We start from the raw sequence: 13,078 nt of genomic DNA, 5'->3' as shown, positions 1-13,078 counted from the left end.
ATTAACGGCTTTGAAAGGGAAATGAAGCAATGTTAATATTCCAGTTGGGCGATGCTCATGAGTGCCAAAGAATCTGTTCCTCAAAGTTTGTTACAAAAGTATAAAACAATAGATCCATTTACGAGGTTTTCATATATACGGTTTCTTCTGATGCAACGTGATAGCGATGGTATAACTTAAAAACAACACATAAACACTACAAAAACGTAAGTGTCTTTATTTCTACCAAAACTCTGTACATGTAAAACCTACAAGAATATGTTCAAATGAGACTTAACTAAGCCGGATGCCTCATACACCAAAATACTTATACTGTACTCTGTATATCGATCTTTTTCATTTCAAATCTGCCTCATTTTCGGCCACATTAGACTTCTTCTGGACAAATTGCCCGGACACTCCAAATACATCAGCATACCTACTTAGATCACATTTTCGTATCTGGTGTAATTTCCGAGTCCGATGAGATAAGGGGGGTTTCTGTAAAATAAGTAAGGGATATTTACAATAGGCTACACTTAAGTCCCAGACCACCACCTTTAAGTTCTAAGACCTGCGTGACAGGAAAGTAGTCCTAAGAACAAATATCCTGGGTCCTATATGGTTAGCACAGGTTCGGAGTATTGGAGTTAGTATTTGGGACGAATGTCTCCTGTAAAAAGTAATGGAAACGGACTACTGTACTACTATTCCTGTCACACAGGTATGTATTGTGGTCTACAATCTGAGCCACTCATGTAGGTGCATTAATATGACATACTTGTTCGGAGCGCTGTTTATCAAGTACTAAGTACTTACCCTCAACTATGATGTAGGACCATTTGTTAATTTCCCCTTCATATTAACACATATCTCTGGTTAATTTCAGACGTTTTTTTTCGTATGCCCAACAAGCATTTTTGTACGGAATTAACTTAGACATGTATTAAGCTCTCGGTTGAAATCCAGTATGGAGTCTAAAAGCTGAACTGCCCGCGCCAGAAGCACAGTGACTCAGCTTATACACAAATTGTGCGCCCGCCAAGCCTACGGACCTCATCTCTTTAATTGAGACATTATAATGACATCATTTCACCTATTATACAATTCAAAATACAAATATTATTACAAACATCACAAATACAACTACGTACGTGAATAAGCCAGTATCCGACATAATATGCAACAAATCCCATTAACACATAAGCAAAAAATAAATAAATAAATAAATTCATTAATAAATTAAGAAAGAAAGAAATGCAATTTGTCATGTGCAATTTACGCTAAATTAATGCTGCTGTCTATCTTTTAATCAGCTTACCAACGATGCACTGATTGTCTCATTAATTAACTTGATATAGCTATTACTTAATATTGCTTTCAAGTTAATTAAAGAGGCAATCAATACATTGTAATGGTTTTCAATCTCTTCCTTTAAAAATCAACTCTGTACGCCGTAAACACTTCAGTACGTTCAAAACATCAACAGAAAAGCTACACATATACAAAATTAAAGCATAAAACACAACGCGTATTAATACAGCCGTCTAGCCAATATCTACATGTAGTAAGCGCAAGCTGGTCATCAGCACATATATTTTATACAAATACGCCAATAAAATATAGCTAAGGCATAATACAATATCACTGTGCTCATTTCACATGTGCAAATATAAAGTGCTTGAGACCACAATTTAGCACGGTCTCAATCAAACATAAAAAATCAATCTACTTACAAAAAAATAATCATCATAAATAGGACGTATGTTTCAAGCATTTAAATACTTATTGTCATTACAGGTAAGTTTTTCTCCCGCCACCTGCAGTGCATTACATAATATACATTCTTAAAAGCGCACAGACTGCATTTCCAAGTCTATCTTACTTTCACCACTTTCACTTTCGTTATCTGCCTTTTCATCATCATCATCCCAGTAATATGTCCATTGGCCGTGACTCTTCCACCAAAGAAGGAAGTAAATGAGAGCACCCAAAGCCTTGATGCCCAGGGTGAGACCGTGGAAATGTAACCGGTAATTTGTGTTATCGTAGAGCAGACAGTTTTCCTTTTCACCGGTACACTTGGAGGTCTTCCACAGTGTGCACGTGCCATCGATGACGTAACCATACAATACGGCAGCCGGGATGTTGCCTAGGTCAAGTAAATATAAAATAATTTGGATGATAACAGTTATAATTCTCATTACAGACTGCAGAATGACAAAATGTTTGACTTTTACAACATGAAACTGTTGGTGGTATTTTTGGTATTTCACTTTGTAATAGTCGCGGTGGATGGTACATCATTTTAAAATAGAGAAACGTCTACGAAGTGTAAAATGACACAAATTGAGAAAATGAAATGTACATGGATCAAATCCGGCAACCAACTAAAAAGCTTGCCGCTTAATTCCCGATTAGACACTGAACAGAATTCCCGCGGGGATAACGTAACAAGCATTCAAGTGGAACAGCCATATTTGATTCGCGGATCTGTTAGCTTGCTGTTTTGAATGTGCCCATTGTGATGACGCACATACGTACCCAGTACACCCTCAATAGCCTCGTTCATTCCATAAGCAAACGCTCTGAAATCCTTTGGTACAGACCTTTAAGAAACAATGTTTTATTCGTTCAGCATACAATGTATGTTATTGTTATAATATTTTCGGTACAACCGACAGAAGAAATTGGATATTCTGCCAAAATCAGTATGATTTATTTCCCTCGTGGTATAATCCATATCGTGAATAAATCCTTCACCTTAAATGTACATGTATAACAAGTGTTCACTTACTGATACGATACGATACGCATCCCAAATTTTTCGTTCACGCTTTGAAACATAAATATAACGTATTACCGGCTAAGGGTTTTAGAAATATATGGACAGCGCGCGCGTGTGTGTGTGTGAGAGAGAGAGAGAGAGAGAGAGAGAGAGAGAGAGAGAGAAACATTTATGTAAACAGGGCCAGACAAGCCATGCCAACTGACCTTAGAGTAATAACAATAGCAGACGGACTACTCATAGCAGCAATGAAGGCAAACACAAATACGACTCCCGAGAACTGCCACAGCATATTACACCCTGTGTCACAGCCGCCAAGGACAGCCGTCTGGTTGGTGCCAGAGATGCAGCTGCAGTCCTCAAACACTGTACTGTCGTCCTGTTTCAGAAAGAATTTAACACTGGTGTTTCCACCAAATTATCTGCCTCTAATATTCATACATTCTAAATGGTATTTTCGTTTCTTGTACATGTATATGGTAACATGAACACGAGTACGAGTGATACCTAGAGGCACATTATTTGACCAAACTGCGTTTTTTAGTAATGGCGATAAAGTACCTATTTATATAGACGGCATGTAATCCCTTTTTTCGTCTTACAGGGATTTAGGCTTACATGTACTTTATTTAATTACTTCATTTAATTAGTATTTAGTGGAACCCGACTGCTGAGTATGTGTACTTTGATGCAAGCACGATGGTGAAACTGGGTTGCATGATCGTGATATATCATAATTAATGCACAATAGGTATGTGTTTTATAAAAAATGAAAAACTTAAATTTATCAAACCCAATGTGATTATACCTTCTTATCTGCCGCAGCACAACCAGCGTAGCATGCAGATAAATAGGTGGCGTTGTCGGCGCCGCACACCAAACTGAAATCTGACGTGGCACAGTTGCATGTCGTGCCGCAAGCTGACAGTGAGTTGTTGCTATAAAATATTTTTCAAAAATGTTTAAGAATCTAAACTCAAAATTGTTATGCACAATGTGACAACCAAATTTAAAGCCCTGATTTAGCATCAATATATGGAGCATCAAATTCTGTTTTTGCAAATTTTCTATCAAGGCAGAACTTGCATAGTTACATGTTACCCCTACAGCCCCTAAAATCTACCCCCCATCCCCTTATCTCACCTCAACATCCCATTATCTTACCCCTCCAACCCCTTAACTCGCTACACCATCCCCTTATCTCGCACCTTCGGCCCCTTAACTCACCCCTCCATCTCCTAAACTCACCCCAACCTTTTAACACACCCCTCCAGCCCCTATACTCAATCCTTCAGCCCTTTAACTCACCCCGCCATCCCCTTAACTCACCCTCTTATCTCACCCTTCCAACCCCTTAATCCACTCCACCATCCCCTTGTCTCACCCTTTCATCCCCTTAACCCACCCTCCAACCCTTAACACAACCCTCCATCCCCTAAACTCACCCCTCCAGGCCCTTAATGTCCAGCGAGGGACAGCCCAGGAAGAAGAGAGCCACAAACAACAGCGTGCTGACCACGCTACAAAACAGTAACATCCGGGCATGTTGGAGGGAGTGAAACTTGAACTTTGACCCCAGGAACCCACCAAGGAGGATTCCAAGAACGCTGGCAACTGCTGCCACAAAAGCTGAAATAGTGAGTTTAGTTATTAAGATCCATATACACATACGGTAGAGTTTAGACCAGTAGGCCTACACTGTACATATATTTATTGTATATATTTACTTTTGTAAAATTTTTTGTTGGCTTATACGTAGGCTATTTTAGACATTGTATTGAGCATAAGGCTTTGTATGTTTGCACCTGTAGTACATTTTACAAAATTGTTGAGGGCACCAATATAATTTCTTTCTTTCTATTAGTTTTTAATTATATCTTATTTAAACATTGTTTAAATGTTTATATTATCATGTATATTTTATTATGATTATCGGGTTTCACTCCTGTACAATGTACACGTGTAAAAAAATCATTTCGAACTCGTCTGTTCTACCTGTTATCAGAGTGGCTAGGAACGCCGGTGCCTTGAACTGCGTCTCCAGATACTTTGGTAGAAATATCATATACCCTCCAACCATCCACAATTCACAGCATATCCCAAGAGTCACACACAAAAATGGCGGCGTTGTGAACAGTCGCTTGACAGAGCGGGGAAATTCTATACAAAAAAAATGATAAATTAAAAATTGAATATATATGTATATCGAGCTAGGTAGTGTCACAAATTGTTGTAGACAACATGCTAGAACAAAGACTTCCATTTTTTCGTCTTAAAAGCTGGTTTCCTTTATATTCTACATGGAAACTTATATATAGCAGGTGCATGTACTAAGTTCTGATGGACGTACATGTACTCCATAGATAAAACTAGTCGTTGAGAAAACAAGATTTTAATAAGTAAAAGCAATGTTTAATGTCCTTTTTTTCTCTCTGTAAATTGTGCCAAGGAAAACCTATTTCAAAGAAATAGACAAAATTAATTTTAATTAAAACAAGTAAAATCTTAAAACCCTAAAAAAAACCTTTAACTAGTTTTGCGAAAGATTTCTCTTTCGCCGTTCCATCTTCTTTGTCAGTGTGCTTCCTGCTAGGCATGTGGCGGGGAAACAAAGCCATAGAGGGTGCTGAGAGTAAAGACAAGCCAGCGATGATGACAAAGCCTAACCACCAGGCTCCTATAAACTGAGGATGCGACCTGGGCAGGCTGAATCCTGTAAAGATTTTAAATAAATTGTTTCTGTTATCCATAACCTAACTTTTTCACACACTCAAACCGCTATATTAAGGTACTTACTTTCGTTTGGGCAAAAAGAAATTCACTATTCTCGCCTTTCTCGCCTTTTTTTTTTTTTTTTTTTTTTTTTTTTTTGTATGTTGTTAAAATGGTTCCATTACACAATGCGACATTCGTTAATCGTAATATTAGCTTTCTCGAACCCCTTATAAGTCGCCGACTTCTTCCTTGAAGACCACTACTTTTTGCATTAACAAAATAAATCAAATGGATGAAAGTAAAAGAAAATGAGATAAGTGAAGCTTAGGATCTCTCTGGATCGCTATCAGAGAGAAGGAGAAAGAAAGACAGATAGCTCGAGATTGAGACACATACCTTCCAAAAAGTCTACATAATAGGCAAGTGTTACTGCCCCTAAGACGAACCCAATCACAGGTCCAATAATGTTCACGCCAAACACGATAGCTGAAACAGAACAAACTTTTGGTCATGGCGCCCATCTCACGGCAGTTATGTTACATTTTCTCTTCCTGCATTCTACTAAAGATTAAAGACAAATACACCAATGTCCCAGAGGCGACTTTTTGGTAAAAAAAATAACACTTTTGCTTAAAACAAGCACAAGTAAGGTAGAGATAATAAACGCGATGAATAGACCAAGAAACAAACAATCTAATAAACAAAGGTTCAACGAAATAATGAATTCTTTGACTCTTTGTAAAGTAAGCATTTCACCGGCCAGATAGAAATAATAAATAGACCAACAAACGCACAGTCTAACAAAAGACATTCAAACAATTAAACAAATGAATCAAATAATAAATTCTACGACTCACACGAGTATGCCGCCGTTTGGGTATTGGGCACATTTTCATCTATGTAAGTCACCCCGAGAGGGTAGGCAGGGGCAAACCCTAGAGCGTTTAACAACTGGAACAGTATGAACATCAAGAACGCCATGCTGGACTCTATAATAATAATAATAATAAAAATAATAATAATAATAATAACGTTAAGCTGGTGATTTTTCAGCTTTGTTTTATCACAAAGCTTCGATAAAGTGCTTCAAATTGAATTCACATTTCTCCAACCTCGTTTACACTCAAGATATTACAGCCCCTTTTCTTGATTTCTGAATGGGAATAACTTTCCAAAATGTCAGCAAATATTTTTAAAATTAAAATCTAACTTGTAGAATACTAAAATCTGAAACAGACATGGAGCGCATATGGCACAATTTCCCTTCTTACAGTGTGCATAAAAAGCATTCTATATTCTGCTAAATATCCTCATTCCTATAAAATTTACGTAATCAAGCCATACACTGTATTTAATAAGAGGAGCGTTGTACGTAAAGTGCCAGAACCCCGTTCATAATTATATGATCTTGCCTTGCGTTATTTCTATTGCACTTGACTCGCAAGAAGAGTTACTATTGGAGGAGTTCCCACACAACGCGAATGTCGTCTGCTGTGTTGAATTATTATCCACAAACTCTGTCACACCCGACCCATACGCAAAGTGCGGGACTGCCATACCCAACGCTCCAATGGCGGCAATAACTGTTGCAATGGAGATGTACCTCGGCACATGAACGCGGCTTAATAAATAAGTCCCCACTATTATACTGACGATGGAACCTATTTCGTAGACGCTCGCCAAGAGACCGGTCTGCGTGCTGTTTAGTCCGAAGCGTTTCTCTATGGTTGTGATTACAGAGCTGAGATAGGTATATATAATGCTATGCGTCAACATGATGAGGGCGAAGTTGGTCGTAAACATTTTGACGTTGGCGCAGCATTGAAGGACGCCGACCCCACACCGGTCTTGGGTGTCGTGGACGCTGGACGGCCGACTGAGACGCTCCACCTTGTTCTCGTCCACCGACAACTGGTCGCTGATTATGTATGACTTTGTCATTTTCTGAAAATCATTTAGAAAAAAATATAAGAGAAATTATAAGAGTTGCTCATTTTCCAAGCATAAATATGTAATTCACTTATCATGAACCATACAATTGTCAGAGAAATCTAGTGTAGGTCTTAAGGTTAGGCACCGGTTGTCTTCTGTAAGCGAATGAACATGCTGTATATTTTCAATCAACTGAAAATCAAAAGTGAGAGAAAAACTCTATATTCTAACATATAAAATGCACACTCATCCAGCAACAAACGAAATCTGAACCTCTCCCTCAAATCGTCATATCTCATGATTTTTTCTGAATATATTAAACAATCATGTGTAACAAATTAATCACCGTACTTACCGGTCAGTCGCGTAAACAGGGATAAACTACCTTTATCTACCTCATAGCTGATATAATATTTCAACCATTTATCAAGCACAACTGGTAGGTGGTGATTAATTCTACATTTGAGATGATATTGCACATTTACAACAAATCATTAATCCACAGCGTGACTTTCAATAACTATCATTATCCCATTTCTCTACCCTTTCCTTTTTCAAGTGTCTTAAAAAATTTAAACAATTTTAGAATCTACGGACACTTTACCATAATGATAATCATCTGCTTTTCAAGAGCACATTTTGAACATCTGTTGCAATACTAAAGTAAGTTGTCAAAGACAAAATTCCAAATTTGTCCAAATTTGTACAAAGAAAGCGCCTACTGGTATGCGTCATAGACTACAGTGCCGGGTGGAATTCCAAAATTGTAAAAACAAAAGAAATTAATAGGAAGAAAAAGAAATTAAATTTAAAAAAAGAAATTCTGAGTACGCGTTATACAAATAATGTAAATGGCAGGTTTATGATTCTTTCAGCGTTGTTCACTGGCAGACAGGTGTATAATCAAATCTAGTGTTCTAATCATTAAAGACGCTGTAAAATAGCGACTTGACCGATAACGTTGTAAAACTGTTCCAGTCTATTTACACTGTATACTTATCAACAGGTATATCTTGGTTGTATTTGAAATCCATTGTATATGGTTGATATTTATTTAAAGGCGAAACCAAAAGAACTGGAGGCGCTGGACGTGCTTTGGTTTTCTTTACAAGTAGCTTCGCCTGTTTTTGTTTGACTCGTACCCCCCCCCTCCACCCCCACCCCCATCACCGCTTGTGCACCCTCTACCAGAGTCACAATAAAAAGTTATTTTACTAGATATTTCCAATATATCTGGCTTATTCTGTGCAATTTTCGGTAGATTTCAGGGACGACTTTTTTCAAAGAATTTCATAAATGACGCCATAGCCTACCAAGTAGCTGTAATCTTGTAGAGCGTACACAGCGCTCTGTTATGACCCTTTAATACTCCCCCTTCCCTTATTCCCTTCTCCTAAGTAAAATCTTGCATCTGCCAGAAGCATATTGTGTTATACTTACCAATAATATCTGTTGCCAATTTGTTAATTTTGACCTAACGATTCCTGCTCCTGGGACGCAATGGTGGACGCTCTTTTTTTTTTTTTACTCTGTCGGCACCAGAAGTTCAACAAATTCAGCTACGCTTCTCACCGCCTTGCTACGGTCACGCCTGTTACGTGTACGGCATATCGCCACCCAATTAATACAGAATTAATGCATCATTCAGTGTCCCACATGTGCCTTAACTGTCAAGCCCCATTTGCCCCGTTTCTATTGGGGTACTGCTGCAGCCCCATTGCTCTCGATCTCCGAGCGAAGGTCTCGTTTTCGAAAGTATACAACATCGTCAGATTCGGTATCTTGAAATGAAAACGAGATATCTGTGCGAAGAAAGACCAGCGACGATCGTATACTATGTCACAGATAAAGTTGGCACACAACAATCGGCACATGATATCTGTAAAGAGATAAGCTGGGGTGAGATGGGAAATTACTCTAACGTATCTTATAGCGGATTAAGGATACGACTATGCCCAAAATCCCATGAAACGCGCTCGCACGTTCTCGAAAAAAAATAATTTCAAAGACAAACGCAGGCAAATACTCGCTTTTACACTATATAGCTACAATTTTAAACATTTTTTTCATATACGCTTCCAAATGTTATCTTTATTTTCTCATCCATAAACCTAGGAATAACCCACTCGGCGGTACGGGTTCACACCAGCCTAACTTTAGTAGACCGGAAGTAGACCAGTTGATGTCACAAGTCGATCCGATTACGCATGGGTCCCCATGCAGCCGGTCTATTTAAAGATATTTTTTAGTGTTTTCTCTTTATTACTAGTACTGTTCTTAGTGAGTCTGGTTGGAGAGTTGGCTCTTTGTGTAGTGCATTATGCTTTATTCCGACAGCTTTATTATCGTCAAACGGGTAAACAGACGTTGATCAACAGTAAACATACACAACAAGATAACCTACCCCTCGTTATCAGGCTAGTCGCCATTTTTATCTCTTCTGTCGAGGGACGTCTGCCGTTCCTTACAGGGTGGCTCGAAATCACAGCAATGCCTTTAAAAAGTTCTGCAGTTGGACCCAAAATACGCGGTCTTCCTAATTTAAGCGCACCTACTGCATTGTGAGTAGATACCGGTATTGTACATGTGCAACTTTTAGAGCGAAAATGCCGTTATCAAATGAGCGTGCAAGGGCAGTGTCCAAGTATGGCCTCACAGATTGGCTAAAATGTGTATGGACTCCCCCCCCCCCCCCCCCCCCCCCCCCCCCCCCCGCCCACCCTGACCACCTCGTCTTGTTAAACAAAGGGTGCATTCCCATTAACACCATGGTACGTGGATTGACCCAGCACTGCAGGGATTCTCGCTGAAGGCAATCAGCTTATCAGATTAACACACCTCCTCCTGGTTTTAAATAGAGTACAGAAAAGCTGGTGATTATTTGAGTGTGTTGGAAACAGAAGGAGGCGTGTCATCCAATTAAGCTGATTGCACTTAACGAGAGTCCCCGCATAGATCGGTCGATCCACGTAAATCGAAGGTGTCTCTATGGGTATGAGATCAAAAAATAAAAGATGCATCTCGAGTTTGAACGGCATTGTTCTTTTGCGAAAGCGCAATGTCTTTGTTTTTCACCAAAGCTGAAGTACGATTTACATGTTCTAGTATATACTTGTCTAAGATCGGTGTATCGTGACACAGAGAAATTGCCGTGTCCCGTTACTGCTAGATCGTCAGGTTATCAGATAAGTGTTCACTGACAACGCTCTTCGTGCTGGAATGCGCCACACTTTGTGGGAAAGTTCTTCCTTTCTTTACTGTAATTTTGACACATTGTTAGATACTACACAGGGAATTAAATTGTCAGTTATAATAAATGTAATATATTTATTACGATTAATATTAAATTCCAATGTTGACCTTCAAAGAATTCCGTGCTGTGAAAAATGAAATGCATTTAAAGATACATAGTTTCGAATATGGTAACTTAGAGAAATAGCAAGGGACATCGTTTCATATTTCTTGAAAAATGATATTTGAATGAATATTTTATGCTTTCTTTCTGTGCTATAAATATCCCTCAGCAGTCTCATTTGAATGAGTAGACCTAATGCAACTGCGCTCACGGCTATACATCAATACAGGCGAGTGAGAGTATATAATCCAACGTCATTTAAAGGGCCTTTATTGATTGGAGGGAGCGACGACTCTGTCAATTTACGAACAAAGATTTGAAGGAAGTGCATTTTTAAAGCTATTTATTTATTATTATTAATTTGGTTTAGGAATTGGCATGTCGACTTTATATTAGTTGTATAAGAAACTTGTAGAAGTGGATTACACGCGTTACTGGAAATCCACGCTCGCTTTATTGGTAACTTTAGAGATACATGTACAGAAAGCAGAAAATATCCGTCCAAATATCTTTTCGGGAACTATGAAACGATGTTCTTTGGTATTTCTATGAATTTTAAATTTGCAACTTTTTCGTGGCGTTTGGTCGGGGTTTGTGGCAGAACGTTGACTTTAAATGCATCTTTTACAATTAGAGCGTGAAAATGTGTACAATCTACATAAACAATTCGGTAACGTTTAATTTATATTCACGTAAAGGCACAGGTAAACAGCACGTGCGCTCGCCTACAGATGTCACGTGTCAGCACACCTCATCACGTGACCATGTGCCAATTAAGGTGAAAATAAAAGGACGAATCATTATGTTGAAGTAATAAATTCTCTTACAAATCTGAGTCAACGGTCCAGACAATGGCACGCTATTATTCGATTGGCCCTACCTTCGGCTGCGATTGAAAAACGGTTCGTAAATTCAGGTACTGTGTTATTAACAATACCAGATGGCAGTGACAAGACCTACTTGAGTCACACCATCTTTTTTTATTCGACTGCATTCATTATAGACCTGTTTACTGTTTACATAAGGTTCCATTTGGTTTACTTGCACATAAACAAGTCATACATACACGTGTTCATACTGATAAGGACATTACACAGGTTTATTTATACACGTCCTTTTTGTATGCTTCACTTTTTAAATAAAGGGGCTTGGTATGTGTGAATTAATCATAGATTTTAAGAATTCTTTTCTTTTTACCTTTGTTAATGGTTTAAAAGGCAGGTGACTAACATTATATATTATCTTCTTATTTAATATTGTTTCGTTTGTATTATTACTTGCTTCCATATCTCTCTCTCCCTCTCTCTCTCCCCTTCATCAATAATAAGAATTCAGTTTAATGTTTCACGGAAGATAAAGTGACCGTAACCAGCAACCGCAAAGTGCATATTAAATGATATCTGGTTTTAAAACACATAATTTACCGTCATCCCATCTCGACTTGCCTGAAGCACACAATTTATTAGGCATTTTGACATGTGTGTGAAATCAAGCTTTCGCCGCTCAAAGCCACATCTCTTCAGACTATGGAGAAAACATCCTCTTTCGAAATTCTAAATTTTAAAGTCGGGTTTATGAAGGGGGGTTACAACCTTTCCAAACCGCGCTCTCAAATTTAAAGTAAGCCTCTATAAGATTTTTTTTCGAAAGAAAGAAAATGAAAGCAAGCAAGAAAGAAAGACTTTTGAAACTAAAGTAATTTTATTAGTTTGGTCGACAAATTACGGTATTCAGACCACACTTCGCTATCAGGAGTATCAACTTGAACTCTCCTCTACTGTGCTCGTCTTGGCTCTATTCCAGACGGAACTAAATTCTCCTCAAATTGATATAAATATAGAATAGAATAGAATAGAATAGAATAGAATAGAATAGAAAGCAATTCACCCGTACGTGTGCGAGCACGCTCACACCGGCGCACACGTGCGCCAAATGTAAACATTGATATCCCTTTTTTATAGTCAACATCAGGGTATTTACCTTTTATTTACCTTGAGATTATCGACGATTACGAAATAAATCAATTAGCTAATGAACTAGATGTGCCTTATTGAGAAATAGAAGCAAAATGATAACGAATCATTTAACAAATAAAGTTGTTTTAATAAAACAGTGAAAACAATAATAAATAAATACATAAATAAATAAATAACGCACCAGGATTATTGGACTTGAAATTGTGTGCTCTTCCATGCATTTGTGCCTAGGACAAAATAAGGGCAAACGAAAGAAATTTTTCAATAATACATGTAGCAGACGATAGAGCTGCACGCGCAAATAGCAGTCACGTGATGAAGAGAATGCGGGTG

At 38.2% G+C, this 13,078-nt stretch overlaps 1 protein-coding gene across 1 annotated transcript; it reads right to left on the bottom strand.

The window, feature by feature from the left end:
* Positions 1-201: 201 nt before the first annotated feature.
* Positions 202-9,153, bottom strand: LOC106156970 (solute carrier organic anion transporter family member 2A1-like). The gene is made up of 12 exons (XM_086994600.1): positions 8,855-9,153; positions 6,895-7,426; positions 6,340-6,471; positions 5,879-5,968; positions 5,292-5,480; positions 4,763-4,927; positions 4,213-4,396; positions 3,576-3,705; positions 2,974-3,146; positions 2,524-2,588; positions 1,865-2,131; positions 202-480 (listed from the first exon to the last, which is right to left on the bottom strand). The coding sequence occupies exons 2-12, from the start codon at positions 7,421-7,423 to the stop codon at positions 428-430; spliced, it is 1,977 nt and encodes a 658-aa protein (XP_086850726.1). The 5' UTR covers positions 7,424-7,426; positions 8,855-9,153; the 3' UTR covers positions 202-427.
* Between the last annotated feature and the right edge of the window lie 3,925 nt (positions 9,154-13,078).

This window comes from Lingula anatina, chromosome 8, assembly GCF_051362555.1.
Source record: "Lingula anatina isolate TDL-2025a chromosome 8, LinAna3.0, whole genome shotgun sequence".
Classification (NCBI taxonomy): Eukaryota; Metazoa; Brachiopoda; class Lingulata; order Lingulida; family Lingulidae; genus Lingula; species Lingula anatina.
This window is presented reverse-complemented; position numbering and strand designations above follow the sequence as displayed.